This window comes from Falco peregrinus, chromosome 15, assembly GCF_023634155.1.
Source record: "Falco peregrinus isolate bFalPer1 chromosome 15, bFalPer1.pri, whole genome shotgun sequence".
Lineage (NCBI taxonomy): Eukaryota > Metazoa > Chordata > Aves > Falconiformes > Falconidae > Falco > Falco peregrinus.
In genome coordinates this window covers 7,107,114-7,126,563 of record NC_073735.1, presented here as the reverse complement: position 1 = coordinate 7,126,563, position 19,450 = coordinate 7,107,114, and the positions used below count along the sequence as shown (strand labels likewise).

Sequence of the window (19,450 nt, the reverse complement as noted above, 5' to 3'; positions counted from 1 at the left end):
GCGCAGCAGTGGCCCCATGCATGGGCTCAGCAGCGTGACCCTGTGACTGGTTGTCCCTATTCCCGGGAAGATCTCGTTCGCCATTTGTCTGGCTCCTTTCCTTTCGCAGGCAGCAGTGACAGAGCCCATTTTGAGCCAGGAAACATTTGCTGAGCTCCTCAGTTCTCGGGAATTGAAGTCATTAGTTATACCGGGGCAGGAGGGAGGCTGGGAGGGGGAGCTGCCTGGGAGAGCTCTGACCAGGCTGATGTGATGGAAGGTGACAGCACTTGCAGGGAATCCTTCTGCTGTTTGCTCCACTGAACATTTGCATAAATTACTGTTGTTTTAATTCTGTGTTATTTTGGCCACGCTCCCGCATGGCAAGGACTGAGCTCGCCTGCTGTTTTTGTGATCCCCAAGAATTTATGAATGGGCTACTCTTCTGGGGACCAGAAACCTCGGCAGGGAGGATGTACCCTTGCTGCTTTCTCGTGTGGGGCTGAGAGCCCCAACTTCCCCTCCCCAGGTGAACTGTGCAGTGCGTGTTTGTGTGTGCCTACTGCAGGGACAGAGGTGCCTGGTAGCTGGCAGGTGGGAAATGGAGCAGCTAACTATTTAATATTCAAATATTTGCTATTCATACGTCAAGTGTTTGCTATGCCATAAAGAAGCCAACTGAAGTTGCTCAGTGTGTTACTGAGGGGCCTGGCTTCCTTAGCATGACCAAAACTGGTGCGTTCTGGAGCGCGTAGCCAGAAATCCCTGGGTAGGCGAGGCTGTGTACTGCCCATCACGACCTGCCTGAGAACCAGGATGCCAGGCAGGATCCTGAGTCCTGTTGTGATTTTGGTCCCAGCCAATATATCAATTTCCTTTATGGCCACAGCACATTATTTTACTTTCACGTGTGTGACATTTCTCTTTTAGGAGATTTTTGTCCTACACTTTTCAGGGAGTTTAGCGTTACTTGGATATGTAAGGTGACCTGCATGAAAAATCCAAACCTGTGTCCAAAGTGTTGGCAGGGAGTTAATCTTCTGCACTGAAAAAGCAACCCCCAAACCATAACCTGACACAGCCTGGAGAGCTGAGCTCTCAGGCCTCTTGGCTGTGCTGCTGGAAGCATTCCTGAGATGTTTTGAGACCCTTGGTTGCCTGCAGGAGAGGAGGCTGGCACATTCAGCTGGGTGTTCTGGAGCAGCCTGTGGATGCTTTTTGGTCCTTGGGCTCAGTGCTGATGTGCTGGACCAGAGCGGTGCTGCCCTTCGGCAGAACCCACTGTAAGGTCCTGAGAGGCTTTGACGGTGAAGGAGCCAGCAAACTCCACACTGTTTGCTTTTACCTGCAGGCCCAGGAGCTGGGAGAAGAGGAAAAAGACGAAAGCAAAGCCAGTGTAGAGGAAGAGCAAAGCAAAAGAACAAAAGCTGCTGAGAGGTATGGTACAAACAGTCAGAGCAACAAAGGAGGTGTGGACAGCTCTAGCTCTGGATGACTTTCCTGACTTGTCCGCTCCTGCTCTGCTCTGGTCACTGTAACCTGTAGAACGTCCCAAGACGATGCAGCTTCTCACAGGGTCTCTCCCACTAAACCTCTCGTTTCTTCTGCCATCTCCTCGTACTGTCTCTACAAATTTCAGCTTCGTTTCAGCTTTGTTCCAGCTTCTGGCTGGGTAGGCAGCAAAACTGCCTGCCTTTCATTTCCTTGTGACTGCCCCAGATGTGGAACTGGCTTATGTTTCCCTTACAGCTATCTGACTGTCCTCTAAAGCTGCGAAAGTCACGCTATTGCCAAGATGGTCTGAACCTGCTAACGTTGTGCGTTGTGCCCTGTGGCATTAAATCATGAAAGACTCAGCCACTGACTGTTGCCCAGTGACAGACCTTTCTGGTTCTGAGACAGCCCCCAGTCTCGGTCAGCGCTGGCCCTGCTGGGCTGCCAGCTCATCACGGAGCAGAGCCTGTAGCTGAAGGCTCTCCTGGCCAGCCTGCAGGGTGGCAGGAGAGTCCAGCTGCCATGGGAACAGTTCTCTGCCACTTCGTTCAGTAGAGGTGGCCTGGAGCAAGTCACTGGTTGACCAGGTGTAAGCGTTAAGCTATTTTACATCCTGGTATGTGGACAGCTCACTCTAGGGTGCACCAGCTGTTACCCTAGGAGGAATGCTGGCTTCCAGACCCTTAGTTGCTGTGAGGACTAGACTGTCTCGGGGAGCTATTTTCAGCCTGTTTGCTGAATCGTTGCTTAAAATGGTTAAAATCAGCCACTTTGCTTAAAATGGTTGAAGTACTGTGCTGAGCAGTGAGCTCCGCACTCTTGCGAGGCCCTCCCCTCCCCCTTTGAAAGCTGCAGCATGTGGCATTTACAGATGAATCGTGTCCAAACTCTTAGCCTCCACACAGTTACATATACTCTGGGGCACTGGGAACCAAGATGCTGTTGCCTGTGCCAGGAAAACTTGTGAACAGAAGAAGCTGCAGTCCGTCTTAATGACTGGCTGTGTGCGCTTGGGGTTTGCAGCCTTGTTTTCAGAGGAGCTGTTCACGTGAAGGTCCCAGAAAACTGTTCTGCCCGCAGGAATTGTCTCCTTATCACTTAGTACCTGCTTCCCAGCTGTGCATACCCTCTTTCTCTCTGCCTGTAAAGCTAGCTCGTGCCTGTAGATGTAAACATGCCTGCCAACATTTCCATTTGTAATTGGGACAACAGTGTGAGTATTGCTAATAGGGCTAACTTACCTTGGGGAAAATCTCTAAGGACCTGGAAAGAGAGTGGGATAACCCAAGGAAGAGATTCAGCAATTTGAGACTGACGCCTGTTAGATCCTCAGCTGCCTGTTAGTCTGTCAGGACTTGAGGTGGTGGGAATGGTTTGGGGCATTGGTGTGCCTTTGGCAGCCCGGGGAGGGGCAAATGAATCCTGTTGGCAGGCATGGCTCGGTGCCCACCTAAGTCAGCTGCACATCCCGTCTTCCCTGTCTTGTCTACCTGCAGCAGCGCTAGACCCTAATCTATGCTAATCTGGTCTTCTGTTACCTCTTTTGTGCTGCAAAGTGAGAGGGATCAAAGTGCTTGTGAAACACCAGAAGAGAAGTGTTTTGCTTTAGAAAATCCCAATCAGGAGGAGGCCGTGGCCCAGGAGCCGGAGGAGGAGGGATCGCTGGATAGCCTAATGAATCTGGAGGAGCTTGCTGCCCTGCAGAAATCGTAAGGGCTTCCTTTAAGTCCCTGGTGTTGTAAGCATAACAGCTTTTGTCCTTTTGTTCCCCTTTGTGGTGTTTGAAGTTAGCGTGTGAAGTCAGCACACTAGGAGATGCGGTTTGGTGGGCACAGCAGAGCTTGAACATCTCCGTATGCAAATCCAAGCAGCTGTTCCGCTGGCGAGAGTGCCAAGTGAACAGTCTGTACTGGGGAGGGTGAGAACAGCAGCTCAGCCCTTGGGGTCTGTGGCACAGGACTCCGTGGGATGGGGAAAGAGCTGTTTGCTTTGTACATGGAAAAGCCTCCTTCCTACCAGTGTCGCTAACAAGGCTGTAAGCATTCACCCGCCTTTGAGAAACGCTTTCACACAGACTACTGAGCTCACTTGCTGAGCGGTGCTGAGATTGGGAGGGGGGCGTCGACAAAAACTCCACAAATTGCCCCACTTCTACAGTCACTGGGAACGTTGGTTGCTTTGAGATAAATAAGGTCAGAGCACGGGATGGTAGAGCTCGGGTTCCCTGAGAAAACCCATGGTCTGTTGCTGTGCTAAATCGATGGTTTTTGCAGACACGTACCCACAGTTCTACTGCGATGGAAGACCTCAGTAGAAGTGCTTGTGCTGATTTTGCTTTCTATATCAAATGACAGATCAGCAGATGCAACTGGAAAAAATAGGCACTGGGTCTCTCAGGACAAAGTGGTGGAGAAGCAATCTTTGATGTGGAGACCAGCACAGCATCTCCCTTTTTCTATTAGGAATTGTACTGAGTTGTGTAAATGTGTGTGTCTTGGCTGGATCTCTTTTCAAGCAAGAACTGGGGCAAAAAGAAGAGTGCAATAAAAAGGTGGAAGTGGCTCAATGGCTTTGCAGAGCAGCCTGATAAATGACACCTTCTGCAGGCATCTCTGCAGTTGGCCCGGAGCATGTAGCATTATGGGGGAGCATTACTGAAGCGGGATTTTTCCAGAACCCAACTGCTCTTTCTTCCGTCTAGTTCTTTTTGCTAGTAGCTGCATAAGTAAGTGACCTTTTCTCTTTTGACTCAAGGCTGTATTACCGGGGCTGTTATTTCCCCAATTCCTGGCAAAACAGAAGTCCCTCTGCCTTATGCTACAGTCTCGGAGCACGACAAGACCTAGCTGCTCCAGCTTTCATTAGCAAAGAATAAAAATCTTTTTCCTAAACTAATCTTCATTTTCCCCTCCTTCCCCTTCAGCCTCTCTCAGACCTTGTAATTTTGCTGCTCTCTGTCTGAAAAAACTTAATTAGAAACAGATTGGTTTTGAATTTTTGGAGCGCTTAGGGCTTTCTGTTGCCTAGAGCTGGCAAGCTCCCAGCGCACTTTAGATTGCAATTGCAGAAAATACCTGGTCCATCAGAAGCGCACTGCCAGTCCCTGGGCTGAAAATAGGTACTGATTGCATCTGCTTTTGTGCCTGGCAGCCCTAGCCAGGGTTTCACAGCTACTAGAGCCTTCGTGAAGTGAGACCGTGTTGCCCTTGCAAGATGAGCTCTAGTGGGCCGAAATAGGAGTTATCCAGGACCTGAGTGCTGCTAGGTCTGGCTTTAATCATTTGTCAGTCAGAGTTTCTCTGGGAGTCAACGAGAGGGCGCAGCAGCAGTGCGTGGGGGTATCCCCAAGCTGTTACCTGAGATAATGTGCTACTCACAACCCGGAGTGTGTGCAGCGTGTTCCCCAACGGCCTTGTAAAGAGTGCTTCCCTGTAAGAAGCTTGTCTTCTGCTTCCACCTGCCTCCACGGATGTTCCTCCCTCCACGTGAGCAAAAGGGCAAGGGGTCCACAGCAGCTTGCGAGACGCCGCAGTCTAGGGAGGATTCTGCATGTCCTTTCCCTTGGTTTACACTGAAGCTCCTAGAGTAGGTGGTTCTGAGATTTCTTGGTTCGGAGTTGATAGTGTTTGGGGGGCTGTTGCTGTTTCTTTAATGTTACTTGGTTTTCTGTCACCTTTTTGCCAAAGGTGCTTGTTCTTTTTGGTAGGCAACCTGAGAAGGAAATTGAATGTGAGCTGTCCTTGAACCAGCCTAGTGAAGAATCCCTGGAGGAAATAGCCAAGGAGCTGGAGACTGAGCTCAAGCAAGAGAAAATGCATTTATTGCAAGCGGAGAAGGAGAAAATTCAGCAATTCCAGGAGGACGTGAGGCAGCTGGAGGAGGAGGAAGCTGAGAAGCTTCATCAGCAAAAGGAAGAATCCCTCAGGTACTTTCCCTTTTTAATCCATCTTTCCCTTATTTCTCCTCTGAGCCTTTCCTAGCTGCGATTTCACTGCTGGTGGCCACAGGCTCGTGCTGTTACAGGCCACCACCCTGGAAGTGGTGCTCCTTTCCAGACTTGTGAGCAAAGGGGGCAAGAGCAAGGCTTTTGGGGAGGAGGTGTACGGCCTTCTTTGCCTGGCACAGACAGTCCTGTGCGTGAGGGTCTGCACATCTTGAAATGAATAGCGGGCTGCTGTCAGTGCTGTGTGTACAGAGCACAGCCTGCCTCAGGAAAGCACTCTCCAGTACAGACAAGAGAGCATCTTCCCATCTCCTGCAAGATGCGCTCTGATTCAGTACACATGCAGCTTTCAGAGCTCCGAACCTGGCTCTGATGGTTAACCTGGGAAAACTTTCCAGTTCAGCGCTTGGAGCTTTGCTGCCTGGCAGATGTTCAAATCCTGGGCTAAACGGTAGTAACAGGACTGGAAATTGGAGCATTAGAGGAGATAGTTCCTCTGGGGTAACCTCATCTGAAACTCTGGTACCGTATGCTTTACGGAGGGATGTCCAAACAAGACTGTAAGGAATAGGACGTGGATATCTGTGTGAAACCCAGCCAGTGCTGAGGATCTTACAGCAATTCAGGGAGCAGAACAGCGCTGTGAGCTGTGTCCTTTCCCTGGGGGGATTTTTCTTTCAAGGCTTTTGTATATCAGGTGGTCTTGATACTTATGTTCTTAGTGGACCAAGCCAGCCACAGAAAGTATCGTGACATGGGATATGCTGTCTTGGGTGCAAAGGCAGGCACACAGATTGCACCTGAAGGGAAAAATATCTATGCAGTAATAAAACAGTGGTGAAAAGGGTGTCATATGAAAATACAAAGCTTAAGATGTACTAATGCAACTGGGTACCTTGGCTGGGAGCCTGCTTTCATTTAATAGGAGCTGATTTCATTTACCTGAAAAAAACCCAACCCAAACCCCAAAATCCAAGTGCCACCTGTGATGATATAATGCATATTAAAAATGCAGCACAGAAGTTTGATGCTTGGGGGCTGGCTGCATCTCCCATGCCAGCAGCCAGGTTCTGAAGGTATGGGGAAGAATTAATGGTCTGGAGCCCTGAGAATGCATCACTCGGGCAGACATAGCTAGTGGGAGCGGCAGCTGATCTATAGGCCTTGGGGAGGCAATTTGAAGATATTAAAGCCTCCTGAACCTTTTGTGGGTTTTTTTTTTTTTTTTCCGGCTGCTCATCTCTCAGGACTCTAAAAGAAGATTTGGCAAAGGTTTCTGAGGAGGAAGAGTTGCGTGTCAGAAAGGAAGAAACTGAGAGACTCTCAAAGCTGCAAGCCAGAATCGCCTTGGAGATCGAGGCAGAGGAGGAGAAGCTAAGGTGAAAAGTTTTGCTGCTGTCCCTGGGGCCATAAACTGTGCTGGTTTTGGGGGGAAGCATCTTTCTTGCCACCAGCAGCCACTCAAGGTGGAAGAGCTAGCCCTCCTGAGTCTCCCGTAGCAAGCACGAGGCGCTAGCTGTGATGCTGTACGTGCAGGAGAGCTGTGGGTTGCTAAAAGGCAAAACTGGCGAACCTTAACCGTAACGGCTCTGCTGCCTTGGAGCTGATGAAATTTTGCTAAATAGGCATATAGTACAGAAGTGTCCTGAAGAGAGGTGTTGCTGTCATGTTGGACCAGGCACAGCTCTGGGGCATGTAGATGAAGGAAACGGATCCCCAAGGAGAGCCGTGCTCAGCAGCGTAGCTTGGTTTGAGTGGATGTCTCTGTCTCTTAAGGCCTGTGAAAACAACTGGAGGAGGCAGATAAGGCAGGCACTGGAAAACTCACGTTTTGTTATTTCTTTCTTACTTAGCTGACAGACAGGTCTCCATCTGACTGCTTAGCTGTTTATTTCCGAGGTCTTAGACAATACACTTGTGAACCTGTGTGCTGTGGTTCTCTTTCCTCCACCTTGCAATGCCCTGTCCTCTAGCAGCGTCTTCTCTGGGCTCTGGTTCCTAAGTGTAGTCCAGCGGTAAAGCACCGAATTCTGACTCACTTCTGTCTGTTCTTGTTGCAAACCTACCAGGGCAGAGCAAGAGGTTACGCTGCAGAAACTAAGAGAAAAGTGGGAAATCCAGCAGGTAACGGAGAAGGAGAGCCTGGAGAAGAAGCAGCAGCTTGTTTTGGAGAAAATGAAGCTGGAAATCGAGGAAGCTCAGCAGAAAGAGATGACAGAGCTGGAACAAGAGAAGGAACGATTTCTGAGTGAGCTCAAGGAGAGATTAGACAGGGAAAAGAAGAAGGTGAGATCTTTAATGCTAGCTAAGGTCAGATCCATGCTGTTCGCATTTGACCTGGCTCATATTGCAATGCTAAAGTGCAGAGATTAAATAACACCTGCATGTGCTTTAATAATGACTCACTTAAAACCTAAAGGAAAGATGCTAGGCATGCCGTTAGAGGTGTGATTGAGGTGGGGAGGAATATTCCCCCAATTTTTATTGCGATAACAATTATTTAAATGGACACATTGCATCTGAAGAAAAGAAGGATCACTGTCTGTGTCTGCCAAGCTAAACCAAGCGGTTTTATGAGATCAGAATACCTCTTTGGCTGCTGCTTTAGTCCTCCAGAGAGCCTGGGGAGTTCTTGAATGGAGACAGTTCATAGTCCTTCCAGCACAGCATGACTGAGATCCGTTGAGATCTGCTGGAAGGGGAAAGCACACAGAGCGTAAAGGCACCGTGTACGTAATCCGGTTTGAAAGGGGTTTACTGTTGTGCTTTTTTGATATGCTTATGAATAGACGTAAATTGCAAATGCGTCTCGTACAGCGTGTCCCCACACATAGAGGTTTTCCAGCAGACTGTCTTCCTCATGTTCCTGTAGGCAGTAGATGAGCTAGAGGAACAGTTTGCAAATGAACTCCAGCAGCTGAAATCTGCAGCAGAAGAGAAGCATCATAAGGTAAAAGATGGTCCCTTTGAATGTAAATTAGGTTTTTCCCCACACTGTCACCAAAGGTGGCCAGGGAGGGTGGCATTAATATTTTTTTTCCACTTCCTAAATGTGGTTCTGGTCTGGCTCAGCACTTGGATGTGCTCCAAGTAGAGGGTGGTGAGACTGCACACTCTGGTCTTTGCCATGCTGCTTGCTCTCTGTAGGAGGGCACTGAATGGATCTTGTCAGAAGGGTGACAGGTCTCTGTGGGTGGCTTTCATGGCAGGTCATTTCCAGCCTGCAAACCCAGATAGCAGAGGCGCAGAGGAGCGAGGAGGCTCAGCTGCGTGAAGACTTGCAGAGAGCGGAACAGAAAGTGCAGCAAAAAGCATTTCGAGTGACAGAATATGAACATGAGGCAAGTATTCATCTTGGATTGCTGAAGGTTCTTTACCCTCTCTTCCTTGGATGCATGGTGGGGTCTGAGAGGCCACATTCCCTGCCCAGGGATGACGGTGACGCCTTAGGGGAAAGGATATCTCTGCAGCATCTTGCCTCACCAGGGTGCTTGCTTTGTGCTACCCAGGCCACAGCCTGACCCCACTTGCAAGGTGCTCTGAACTTCAGTCCTTCGGCTCGTGTGGGAGGTTGCCCTCTTGGGAGGCTGCTGTAGTTCAGAGAAACATCTTCCTGTGTCATCCCTGCAGCTCAGTGAGCTTATGAGAGAGAAACGGCAGGAAGTGGAAAAAGACCATGAGAGGAAAATGGAGAGGATGAGAGAGGAGCACCGGGAGGTCCTAGCACGGATTCAGGATCAGTATGAGGAGGAGGTACTGCCAGGGGAGAGTAGTGGACGCGGGAGGTGACTGTAGTGGCTCACTCAGTTGGGCTGTACCTGGACTGGCACCGCTGCTTGCCAGACCTGCCTATCTCAGCCACTCCTAGAACTGGAAATCAACTTTCTTCCAGGAGAACTGGGCATTGTTGCCGTGATGTAAAGTGCATTTAGCCTGGGGTTATTAGGATAACCTGTCAAAACATCCTCTGTGCAGGCAACTTCCACATGCACTTGTGGACTTCTGCATGAGAGAAGATTTGTTCGGGTTTTTTGGGTGCCTGTTTTGGAGAGTCTTTGTCTCTGGCTTTTTGGCTACACAGTCAACAGTGTGTGACAAAACCTTAGTTTCATGAGTTGTTTCTTCTTCCTTGGGACATTCCCTTAACGATGTCATCCCTGTAAGCAAGAGGTTTTAATCTGCTGAATTTGGTGTTTGCTCAGGAGCTGCTGTGTGATGGGCTGGCTTTCCAGAGGGTGTCCCCTGTGTGTTCATGTTGGGTAGCTGGAGAACCCTGTGCTTCACTCGGATGTTTTTCTTGTTTGTATTTTGCAACAAACAGGAGAGAAAGCAAAGAGCAGAGCTGCTCGAAGGCCTGCGGAGTGAGATGGTGCGTCTCCGACAGCTTCATGAAGCAGAGTTGAAAGCTCTGCGGGCGGAGCTGGATGAGCGACTTACTGCATTGCAGAACAGGCACAGGGAGAAGGTGAGGAGCACGCTTTGCCTAGCTGGTCGTTGTGATTTGGCTGCTTGGGGATGGCCTGGGTAGTGTGACACCTCAGTGCACCTGCCACCCTCTACAGCCCAGGGTGACACAAGCAGCAGGTCACACTTTCCCAGTTTCTGTTCCTCCCGGTGGCAGAGCACTGCCTGGAGAGTGAGGAACTTGTGCCATTCTCTCCTTAACTCAGCATCTCTATGCAGGAAAGAAAACTCCAGGACTCGGAAAATGAGCTTGAAATGCGCACAAAGAACATCAAAGCCAGATCAGCGCAGCTCCTTAGTCAGGTGAGAGAGCCCTGCTGGGCTCGCAGAGGTTTGCTAACCTGTGCTGCTCGTCTGGCTGCTTCCTCGTGGGGGAATTGTGAGAAGTGCTCAGCCAGGGCTTTTGCTGCCACCCAAGTTACAGGTGAAACTTCCACCACAAGTCAGAGCAGGGCAAAGCGTTCCTAGTGATGCAGCCTCATGACTGACGTTTGCAGCATAAGTCAGTGCTCTGGGTTTGCTGAGTGCATTGGGAGACAGTAAGTGGCTGTAAGAGTGATAGAGGGATCATAAAAGCCTTTCAAGGTGGCATGTCCTGCTCCACATCACTTCGGAATTTAGTCAGTCCCTTCCTGATTTACCTCCTCCCTGCTGCTGTGAAAAGGGAATGAGTGCTTCTGGATCTTGGGCAGCAGTGGGAGAGGGAAGCACTCCAAATGCTCCTGTGGAGCTGGCAAAAAAGGCTGGCTGATGCTCTTGCCTGCCAGATCTCTGAAGCCCTGGCCTGTGCCAAAGGCTGTAGATAACCTTGCTTCTGTCAGCATTTCCTTTCCAAGCAGCACTGGAGTGAGGAAATAAAAAGGGGGAGAAGTGCTGGAGGCAGCCAGAGGCTTCACAAAAGCAAGATCTTGCAGAAATGGCCATGTGCCTCGAATGCTCTTGCAGCTGAGCAGCAAGGGGTGTTCTTCCCATGGGAATGCAAATATTCCCAGCTTCTCACTTGAAGTCAAGTAAAGGCAGGGGAACTTTTGTGTGAGGGAAGGGGAATAAAGCAAAACTGACAACAATCCTCAGGTATTTTGCAATTTTCCTGAGACATAGGCCTGACCTTTGTACTTCAAGTGCCGACGAGCGTCAGCAGTCACCTCACTCTGACACTCATGTACTTTCTCATCTGTGTATAGGAGGAGTCTCTGAGAAAGAAAAGGCAGCAGCTGCTGGATGAAGACAGACGGATTAAGCTGGAAAGAGATGTATGTATGTCTTAGCTCTGGAGAGGTGCTGCACCGCATTTTTTTTGGGGGTGAGAGCAGCGTGGTGGAACTATGGCTTTAAAAAAGCAAACTGTTGTTTCTAAACTGGGAGCCTGAGAATCCCTCCCTGCCTCAGCCTGGAGGGCCATCCTGCTGGGAGTTTGATTAGCTCTGAGCTGTTTCCCAAAAAGAAGAGACAGTCTTGTCCTTCCAGGACTGGTGTGTGGTGTGTACATTTGTAGCTCTGGGTTCTCCCGTGAACTGTGCAGGCAGCAAGCTCTTGCATGTTGTCTGCCTTTAATTTTGGCATTGGAGAAATTACAGTGAGGGATTTGTTTGTTTTCTTCTAGGAAGCTGCTTTAGTTTCTCAGCTGCGCCTAGAGGAGAACAGGAAGGAGCACACCAACCTCCTTGAGTCCATTCAGCAACGGCGTAGGTCTCTTGAAGAGCTCCAGGACCAGAAAGTCGAGCTGGAGGCCCAGGTGGACTTGTTGCGGACCCAAAGCCAGAGGCTGCAGAAGCACGTCAGGTGTGTGTGTGAGAAATTTCTTCTAATAAGAGAAAAATCTTCTCTATGCCCCGAACAGAAACCTCTCTAACCTAACCAGGACCTCTCCCCTACTTCTGAGTTTCTTGTATGTTGGGCCATATTCCTTCAGAATCCTAGCGGTGGTTTTACTGCATGTCAGGGGCATGAAGATCCTGGGGTCTGTTTCCAGATCTATTAATACCTTCCTGTGTAAATTTGTCCCTTTGCCTCTGCTTGTCAGGTTCATGTTTGTCCTCTCCACATCTGTCTTGTGGGGTTAATAAGATGCTTTGAGAGGGGCGCTGAAATGCCGAGGAAACATTTTCCTAAGAGAGCTGAGCTTCTGGGGAAGGTTGTGAAGCAATGTTTCCCTGCCCAGCCAGGGGTGATGTTTGACATCGCGCCACAGACCTGACACTGGTGTCATCTTGCGCATCTGTGGCCCTTTCCCTCCTGGAAACTGGAGGTCACTTTGGACACTGCAGACAGATTACTGGGCTAAGTGGACCTGCAGTCTCCTCAAGTGCTGCCACTGTTGCCTTTTCCTGTGGCAGTGAGCTGGAGGCAGCTGTCAGGAGCAAAGAGGAGACTTTGAAAGAACTGGAGGCAGAGGAAGGTGTGGAATGTCCAAGAAGGAAAGCTGAGCTCCACGTTGAAGACCTGAGAGAAACTATTCAAGCTGTGAGTAAAGCAGAGCGTAAAGGTGTTTGCCTTGTGAGACCTGAGGCTGTAACTCCCTTGGAAATCCCAGCCTGTTTCTTCTGTATGAGCTCATTTAAGTTGCAGTGATGCATTTTTTTGTTGCCAGAAGACATCAGTAATATTTGTCAATTTCTGTCTATTGTGACTGGGGGGAAAAGGAGTGTGGGACACTTGAGTGCCCTTGGAGTCAAATGCAGGACTTGAGTCAGGGATTGAAATGTCTTTGTTACTTTTCAAAAGTCACGTAACAAACATCCATGGCACTGGTTTTGGATCTGGCCAATACTATAGTGATGCCATTCCCAATTTTTGCTCCTAATTAGATTTTTATGGGGTCCTGGGATTCTGTTTCCTACACATATTTCTTAGTTTTTGAAATGTTTCGACTCCTCAGCACTCGTCCAGAGAGCCTGCTTCCCCACCCAGTCAGAGCCACAAGGACAGTGACATCCAATTGGATCAGTGAGTATCTGTATGCCAGCTGCTTCTGGAAAATGTTTTTGCTTCAGTTTTACAAGCAAATGGTTTTGCTTGGGCTTACACACATGGCACTGACAATTCGTTTTGGGGAGGGCGCTGCATGAGGCTTGTAGGATGGCATAGTCAGCGCAGAGAGCCAGGAGCATGTCTGTCTCTTTGGTGTAGTGTCAGGAGCTACATCTCCGCAGAAGGAATCTCCATCAGGAATGCCAAGGAGTTCCTGGTGCGCCAGACCCGCTCAGTGAGGAAGAGGCACACGGCACTGAAAGCTGCAAAGCAGCAGTGGCGCCAAGATATGCAGAAAGCACAGGAGGTGGTGCAGGATCCCGACAGCTCGCAGCTCCTGGAGGGCATGCGCAAGAACCTGGAAGAGGTGAGGCCCTGGGCGCTGCCTGTGTTCTCCTCAGGCAGGGTGGCTGCACAAATGCTCCGAAGCCCTGGGACCTGTTCCTGGCTCTGCAGCTGCAGTGAGAGGCAGTTGCGGGTGCTCAGTCCTCCTGAGAATCAGATCTTGCACATCTGTTATGATAGCTCTGCAGTGTTTGTCCCTGCTTGTGCCTTTCTCATCAAAACACAAGGGTCAGAGTCCTTCCCCTCCCGGGCTGGCTGTAGGTTACTTCAGGAAGGCCAGGAGGGCTGTTCAGGAACGCAGTGCAAATGCAGCGACTGAGGAACAGGCTTAATGAGACCCTGACTTAGGCTTTGGATCACGGTGATGTTACTGCACATCAGACGAGTGGCCGAAAGTGTCTGCGTGTGCATGCGTAGCCCACAGCTAACGGAGTGTTACACGGCAGAATAGTTCCAGCTCTGTTTTGCTGTGTGCGCTTTGGACTAGGAAGGCTCTACAAAGCAGGCACTGTAGTGCAGCCAGCACCCAGTACCTTGCTAGATTGCAGGAACTTGTTGGAGCTCTTGGGACCTCAGGAGAAAGTATTTGGTAGGGGAAGAGGGATTCCTGTGCCATGCAAATCCCATAGCATTTTCTCCTCCTAGTAAAGGAAGTGACAGGTATCCATCCCGTCAGTGGTTACAAGTTTATGGTTGTAGCTTTACAATTTCCAAGCTCTCCTCTTGCTTGGAAAGGGATTCTCGAGTACTTGTCAGCTCTGCTGGTATGCCAACCAAGGACAGGGAAGGTCATAATTTCTGTCACTGGTTATAGAGAGCATTCATGTTTTCAGAACCAAAACCGTTGACCCTGCTGGATGCAGGGTTTGGAAGTAAAACCTCCTATTCCTTGGGGTGAGCTTGCTTTGAGCCGTGTGCTCTGCCCTCTGTATGCTGCACTTCCCACGCTCTCAGAGACTTGGGAGCAATTTTACACCAGCAGCATGATTTTCTGTGCTGAGGAGAAGTGAGATAATGAAAGTCACCCTAACCACTAACACAGATTATTTCCTGTCATTGTTGTTTAATTTTCCTCCTTGGCTTGGCTGTTGATCCACCGCAGGAGGCAAAGCAGTTGGACAAGATGAAGTCAGCTATGCGGAAAGGACAGGTGCTGCTGAAGAAGAAAGAAGAGAAACTAAGCCAGCTGGAGTCCTCACTGCTGGAGGAGGTAACCACTGGCATTGCTATTGCTGGGCCTGCCCAGCCGCACTCCCATCCTGCCCAGAATGGTTAGATGTCTTATTAGCTGTCTGCATCTTGGTCAAGATGGCAAATAGTGTGCTTTCCCTCTGCTGGTGACATCTTGATTCACTGTTAAGCAGGTGCTTGCAGAGTGAATGCAGAAAGCAGCCTGAAAAAGCCACAGGATTTGAGCCTAGAGAAAACAAGGGCAAGTCACCTCGTGTGAGCTGGGATCGAATCTGCTTTCCTGATCAAGAATCAGCTTTGCCTGTGACCATGTGGCCTTAGGCAGGGCAGCAGCAGATGCAAGAGCATGAGCCCTTTGATGGTCAAGCACTTGTCCTTGGTGCAAAGAGGGAACTGAGCCCATGCATGAGTTTTGAGGCTTATTTCAAGCACAAAACACTTTGACTTCTGCCTAGAATGGCCCGTTCACCTGGCTGTTGGATTTGGCCCCTAGTACGTGCATGTGCTTCTTCCAGAGACCAAGCAGTCTCTCGACTTTGAGATCTTGCTGTCAGGGACTGAAGAGGAGTCTGCCTTCACTTGGCCTATGCCTGACTGTGCAGTCTAGCCTGTGTAGACTAGCTGTGGCCAGTATTCCCGTAGCTTTTATGTGTCAGAGGCAACAGAGTAAGTTTTACTTGTGTTGTTTTCCTCCTTTTGACCAGATTTCGGATGAAGATACGCTGAAGAGTGCTGCATGCAAGAAAATGGTGACTTTTGATCTCAGCAACTCTGAGGACACAAACAGCACATCCAGTATAAATCTACATCAGCCAAAATGTGAGTGCCTGACTGGCTCGATCTGCTGCGCCCACCATATAATGCTTTAGTTCTGGCTTTCCCTCTTGCCTCTCCTGTATGCCTTCTGTTCTCACTTGTGCTCATTAGCATCTAAGGGAGGTCTGCTATCCATGGCTGGGACTGCTCTGTATATAACATTTGGTTTGAAGAACTTATTTCCTGCCTGTAGTGGCAGGTAAGAGGGATGGAATCTGTGTGTGAACGTACCTTTTAAATCTCTACCTTTGTTTTTTGGGTGGATTGTAAAATCTGGCTTCAGCTCTTCTCTCTCCGCTGTTGCAGAGCATTATTGCTCTTTTGCGCGTGTCCGGGCTTCCTCTTCCTCACATCTGTGGCAGGAGAAGCTGCTGCCATGCATTCCCTCTTGTCTGCTGCTTGTGCTTTTTTGTTTGCCTTCAGTTGTGACAACTGGAGTTGTGCAGGTGGGAAGAAGGGCTCCCCATGAACAGCCAGGAAGGCAGGAGGGTTGTGTTGCTTGCAGAAAGGCTGGCAAGGCTGCAGCTTAAAGAAAACTTAGAAGGCTTCCCTATGGCAACAGATGGACAAGCTGTCTAGCCTGGGGTCGTATATCTGACCCTGACCAGTAAAAAATCTGTAGGCACACATGAAACGTAAGGGTATTCACTCACCGTCAGCACAGTCGTATTGGTCCTACCTCCAGTCTGGCTGGTGGCCTAGAGAGCTTTGCTTTTGGTGAGCAGGTGGAGCGCTACCGGTCCGTTCTGCCTCCTGCTCAGATGTGTGTGGTGAGACTGTGGAAGTGAAGCATGATTTCCTGTGCCGGGGCCTTGCCCGAGAGGCAGGGTGCCGTCCTGGGGGTTTTGGCATGAGCAGGGCAGCTCTTGAAGGGCCTTGCTGTTCGCGGGGGAATCGCTGTTACGTTAATGGCCGTGTGGTACAGGGTACGGTAGGACTCGGAGGGACGGAGTGGGAGATGAAACACGTGCTCATGCATATTTGGACTTGTCCTGCAGGCACCATTCTTGCAGCACTGGAAGATTGTCCTTGCTGTTATGGTTCTCCTCCACTTTGTGCCCAAGCAGCCTCAAAGGCACAAATCCTCCTTGTCCATCTGTATCTCCTCTGGCTGCAAAGCTGTGGCTTTGCCTCTGTATCCCACTTGGCCTAGTCTGATCAGACTCAGCTCGGAGTGTAAGACACAGTGGAAAGTGGGTCTCCCGCCAGGGATGCAGTGTCTCCCTTGCCTTCCCAGTGATCCCTTTTTTCCCCTCTCTCTTCTGCCAGTTGATCTGAGAACAGATTTATGGCCTGTCCCCCAGCTGGACAAGATCCAGTACTTGAAAGATTCTCTGCAGCGTATCACTAGTGAACTGAATGGGGTCCTTGGCTTCTTGGGCTCTCTGAACAATCACCAGTCTCCACTCTTCACCTCAACGCCCTGCAATGATGTCCCTCTTTCTACATATGCCTCCTTGGCAGGGCTGCAGGCACGTGGCTCCTTGGTGCCCCCTGCCAGGGCATCTCTGGTGGACCAGTGGGCCTGGAGCACTGGGCTGAGCTCTAGTCACTCTTCCGCAGCTGAACAGTCAGTGGACAGCATCCTGGTAGAGAAATGGCACAAGTATTTCCCAGGTAAGTCTCTTGTCCATAATCCCATCTGCTTGCTTGCCTACAACTTCTGATTGCACAGCCTTGCAAGTTCTGGCCATCTCACCATTCCCATGCCAGTAAGGCCAGATCCACTGATAGGAAGGGTGTTAATGAGATAAGTAAGGAGAGCCTCATTCCAGGAGGTGCAGCATATGGCTGATCTTGTTCATCTCTCTTCTGGAGCGGTTCAGCCTTTAATAGACACCCAAGAAAGCAGTTGTTACTAACGAAGGGAGCAAAAACGGAGCTTCACCGGAAGCCTCCTGTGAATGGCAGATAGGGCTCACCATGTCTGTTTCCTTATCACCACCGTGACCTCGGCTGGTGGCTCGGCTTGTAGGGATGGTGTGTCCATAGTATGAGAAAGCAAATGCACCCAGAGGTAAAGGCTATTGATTTTTTGTGGGCCTGTATTTAATAACTGTTTTCCAGGTGGATTCCCGTTGCTCAGTGGAAATTTCAAGCCTCTGGACAACAAGCTGGGCTACGTGCCTGCAGAGTAAGGGTCTTGTTCCTTGTTGTTGTTTCATTGTGCTGCTTTTATTTCTCTGGAATGATTTATAGCTCACATATCATATAACAAGTAGATAACAAAATCATAAGCTACACAGTAAGTAGACAGGTTAGATATTATTATTCACTGCCACGCTCTCAGCACGGCCTTGTAGCTTCTACAGTAAAGCTGCCGTCATAGTTGCACTGGTAACCACGATACCAGGACCAGGGTTCAAGGGTCCTGGCGTTGGGCCACGCTGGCTCTGCTGTGCTGGGCAATGCTGCACGGCTGGGTGGAGTGGAGGCAGCCACCTGACCCTTTCCAATGTACTGATGAAAAGGACAGCAGCCTGATAGCGGGTGGCTGCTGCAGCTTTCATCTATGTCGTGGCTGGACAAAGGACTTTGAGCTAAGGGGAGGTTGCTTTTTGTGAAACCGTGGCTCTTCTTGTAGCAGCCCATCACTTTCTTTCTCATCTCCTGGGATCGTGTGTGCCGAGACCGCTCTTTTCCCACTTGTGCCATTTCTTTCTCGTGTGCAACAGTGAGCAAATACGGCTGTTCCAGCACTCCCAGTTCCAGAACCATGGGTCGGAGAAGATGAGTATTCAAGGAATGATTGAGACCAACAAGAAATGGCTAGAAGACTTCAAGAAGGATTCCAAAGTGTATCCTTTGCCTGGGTCTGGTCTCTAACTGCACTTCAGATTCCTGCAGCAGGTAGGAGGAGACAGCGGGAGGCGAGTGAATTGAATTAAATCATTGAACAGCAATTGCAAAGCCTTAGCTTCTATTTTAGTACGTGGTTCTGCAAAGGAATACAGTGTGCAGCAGCTAGAGCATGAGTGATCCATTTGCTCTTCTTTGAGCTGTACTTGACTGGGAATGTCTCTTTCCTTTCCCTGGATGTGCTGTGATGCTCTTCAGTGCCACAGAGTGCAGCGTGGAGGAGGCAACAGGGAAGCAGGGGGCCAGGTCTTGTAGGCCTGCTTTTGGTGCCGTTGGTACAGCCCCGGCCACATCGGGGACTTTGCTGGGGGCAGTCCCTGCTAAGCAGCCCAGGTGAGGGAGCGGTGTCTTGGTGAGGTTGCCCGGAGTCGTGTGGACCTGGCATGGGGGTGGCCATGTGGCTGGGCAGGGGGGGCTGGAACTCTGTTTTGAGGCACGTCGTCGCGTGCGGTTGGATGAAATGAGTGAGGCCTCTCGGTGCTGTTAGCGGGAACGTTTCCAGGCCTGTGTTGTAACAGCATTATGCTGGGGCTGTCAGTATCTCCTCTGCAGTGTACACTGATATTAGCAGCGAATCCCTTGGGCCTCCAATAGCGCGTGCTGTCCTGAGCACGGTGCTCCTTTGAATTCCCTAATCCCCCTTTAATTCCATTTGACTTGGATGCAGCAGGCTAAATAACATCACGTGTGCTTGAGGCTGGCTCCCTGCCCCTCAGTACCTGTCCTGTCTGCGCTTGTGCATGCTAATTCCTCATGTAAGCCCGGCTTTTCCTTCACCCAGCTGCCAGACCTCTCTTCCCAGGCACACAGAAGCCCCCTGCCAGCAGCCCCAGCCTACTTCAGCTGGGACTGGATGAAAACAGACAAATTAAGGTGTATCGTTACTAAAAGGTGGGGCTCTGCTCCGGAGAGATGGCGGTGGGGGCCCTTGTGGTCTCCCTAATGGTACATTGGCTTTCAGTGGTGCCCAGCCATCTCTGCTGTGTCTTTGTGCTGTGCCCTTGAAATAAAGTCTCTTTACGAGAGAGTGGAGGAAGGAGGAAGTGAACTTCCCAGGTGGATTCTTCTAATCCTGTGATGTGTCCAAATATGCTTTATAGACTGTTTAATCCAGTGGTGAAATATCAGGGCTTCAATAAATCAACAGTTCCCTCATTAGTATTCTAGCGATCGTGAGCCAGAGCTGTGAATCATGGAGGACTTTGAGTAACTGGTCAAGGGGGAGGATGTGAATCCAGCTGAGACTCTGCTAGAGGAAATGTGTCAGGAAATGAGCCCACACTGATGCCCAGCAAATGCTTAATTGCAGGTGGGCCAAGTCATCTGGCCTCAGGCAGGTGTGTGAGCAGGGGGGATAGGGATGGAGAAATGGCTGTGCAGTCTGAGGAC

The 19,450-nt window shown here is 50.0% G+C and overlaps 1 protein-coding gene across 10 annotated transcripts in view; it reads left to right on the top strand.

The window, feature by feature from the left end:
- The window catches only part of CEP164 (centrosomal protein 164), a 40,152-nt gene extending 20,921 nt beyond the window's left edge, over positions 1-19,231 (top strand). For 8 of the 10 annotated variants that reach the window (XM_055819452.1, XM_055819451.1, XM_055819450.1 and 5 more), the window contains 21 exons: positions 1,331-1,416; positions 3,030-3,182; positions 5,180-5,398; positions 6,664-6,795; positions 7,486-7,702; positions 8,289-8,366; positions 8,626-8,757; positions 9,047-9,169; positions 9,738-9,881; positions 10,100-10,183; positions 11,065-11,133; positions 11,484-11,662; positions 12,217-12,343; positions 12,759-12,826; positions 13,010-13,217; positions 14,298-14,405; positions 15,091-15,205; positions 16,472-16,819; positions 17,270-17,336; positions 17,878-18,000; positions 18,850-19,231. In XM_055819452.1, coding sequence (XP_055675427.1) covers positions 1,331-1,416; positions 3,030-3,182; positions 5,180-5,398; positions 6,664-6,795; positions 7,486-7,702; positions 8,289-8,366; positions 8,626-8,757; positions 9,047-9,169; positions 9,738-9,881; positions 10,100-10,183; positions 11,065-11,133; positions 11,484-11,662; positions 12,217-12,343; positions 12,759-12,826; positions 13,010-13,217; positions 14,298-14,405; positions 15,091-15,205; positions 16,472-16,819; positions 17,270-17,336; positions 17,878-18,000; positions 18,850-18,949 — 2,880 coding nt within the window. In that variant the 3' untranslated portion in view covers positions 18,950-19,231. The remainder of the gene's footprint in view (positions 1-1,330; positions 1,417-3,029; positions 3,183-5,179; positions 5,399-6,663; positions 6,796-7,485; positions 7,703-8,288; positions 8,367-8,625; positions 8,758-9,046; positions 9,170-9,737; positions 9,882-10,099; positions 10,184-11,064; positions 11,134-11,483; positions 11,663-12,216; positions 12,344-12,758; positions 12,827-13,009; positions 13,218-14,297; positions 14,406-15,090; positions 15,206-16,471; positions 16,820-17,269; positions 17,337-17,877; positions 18,001-18,849) is intronic. The other 2 variants (XM_055819446.1, XM_055819453.1) reach the window with 1 other exon arrangement.
- The last annotated feature ends 219 nt before the right edge of the window (positions 19,232-19,450 follow it).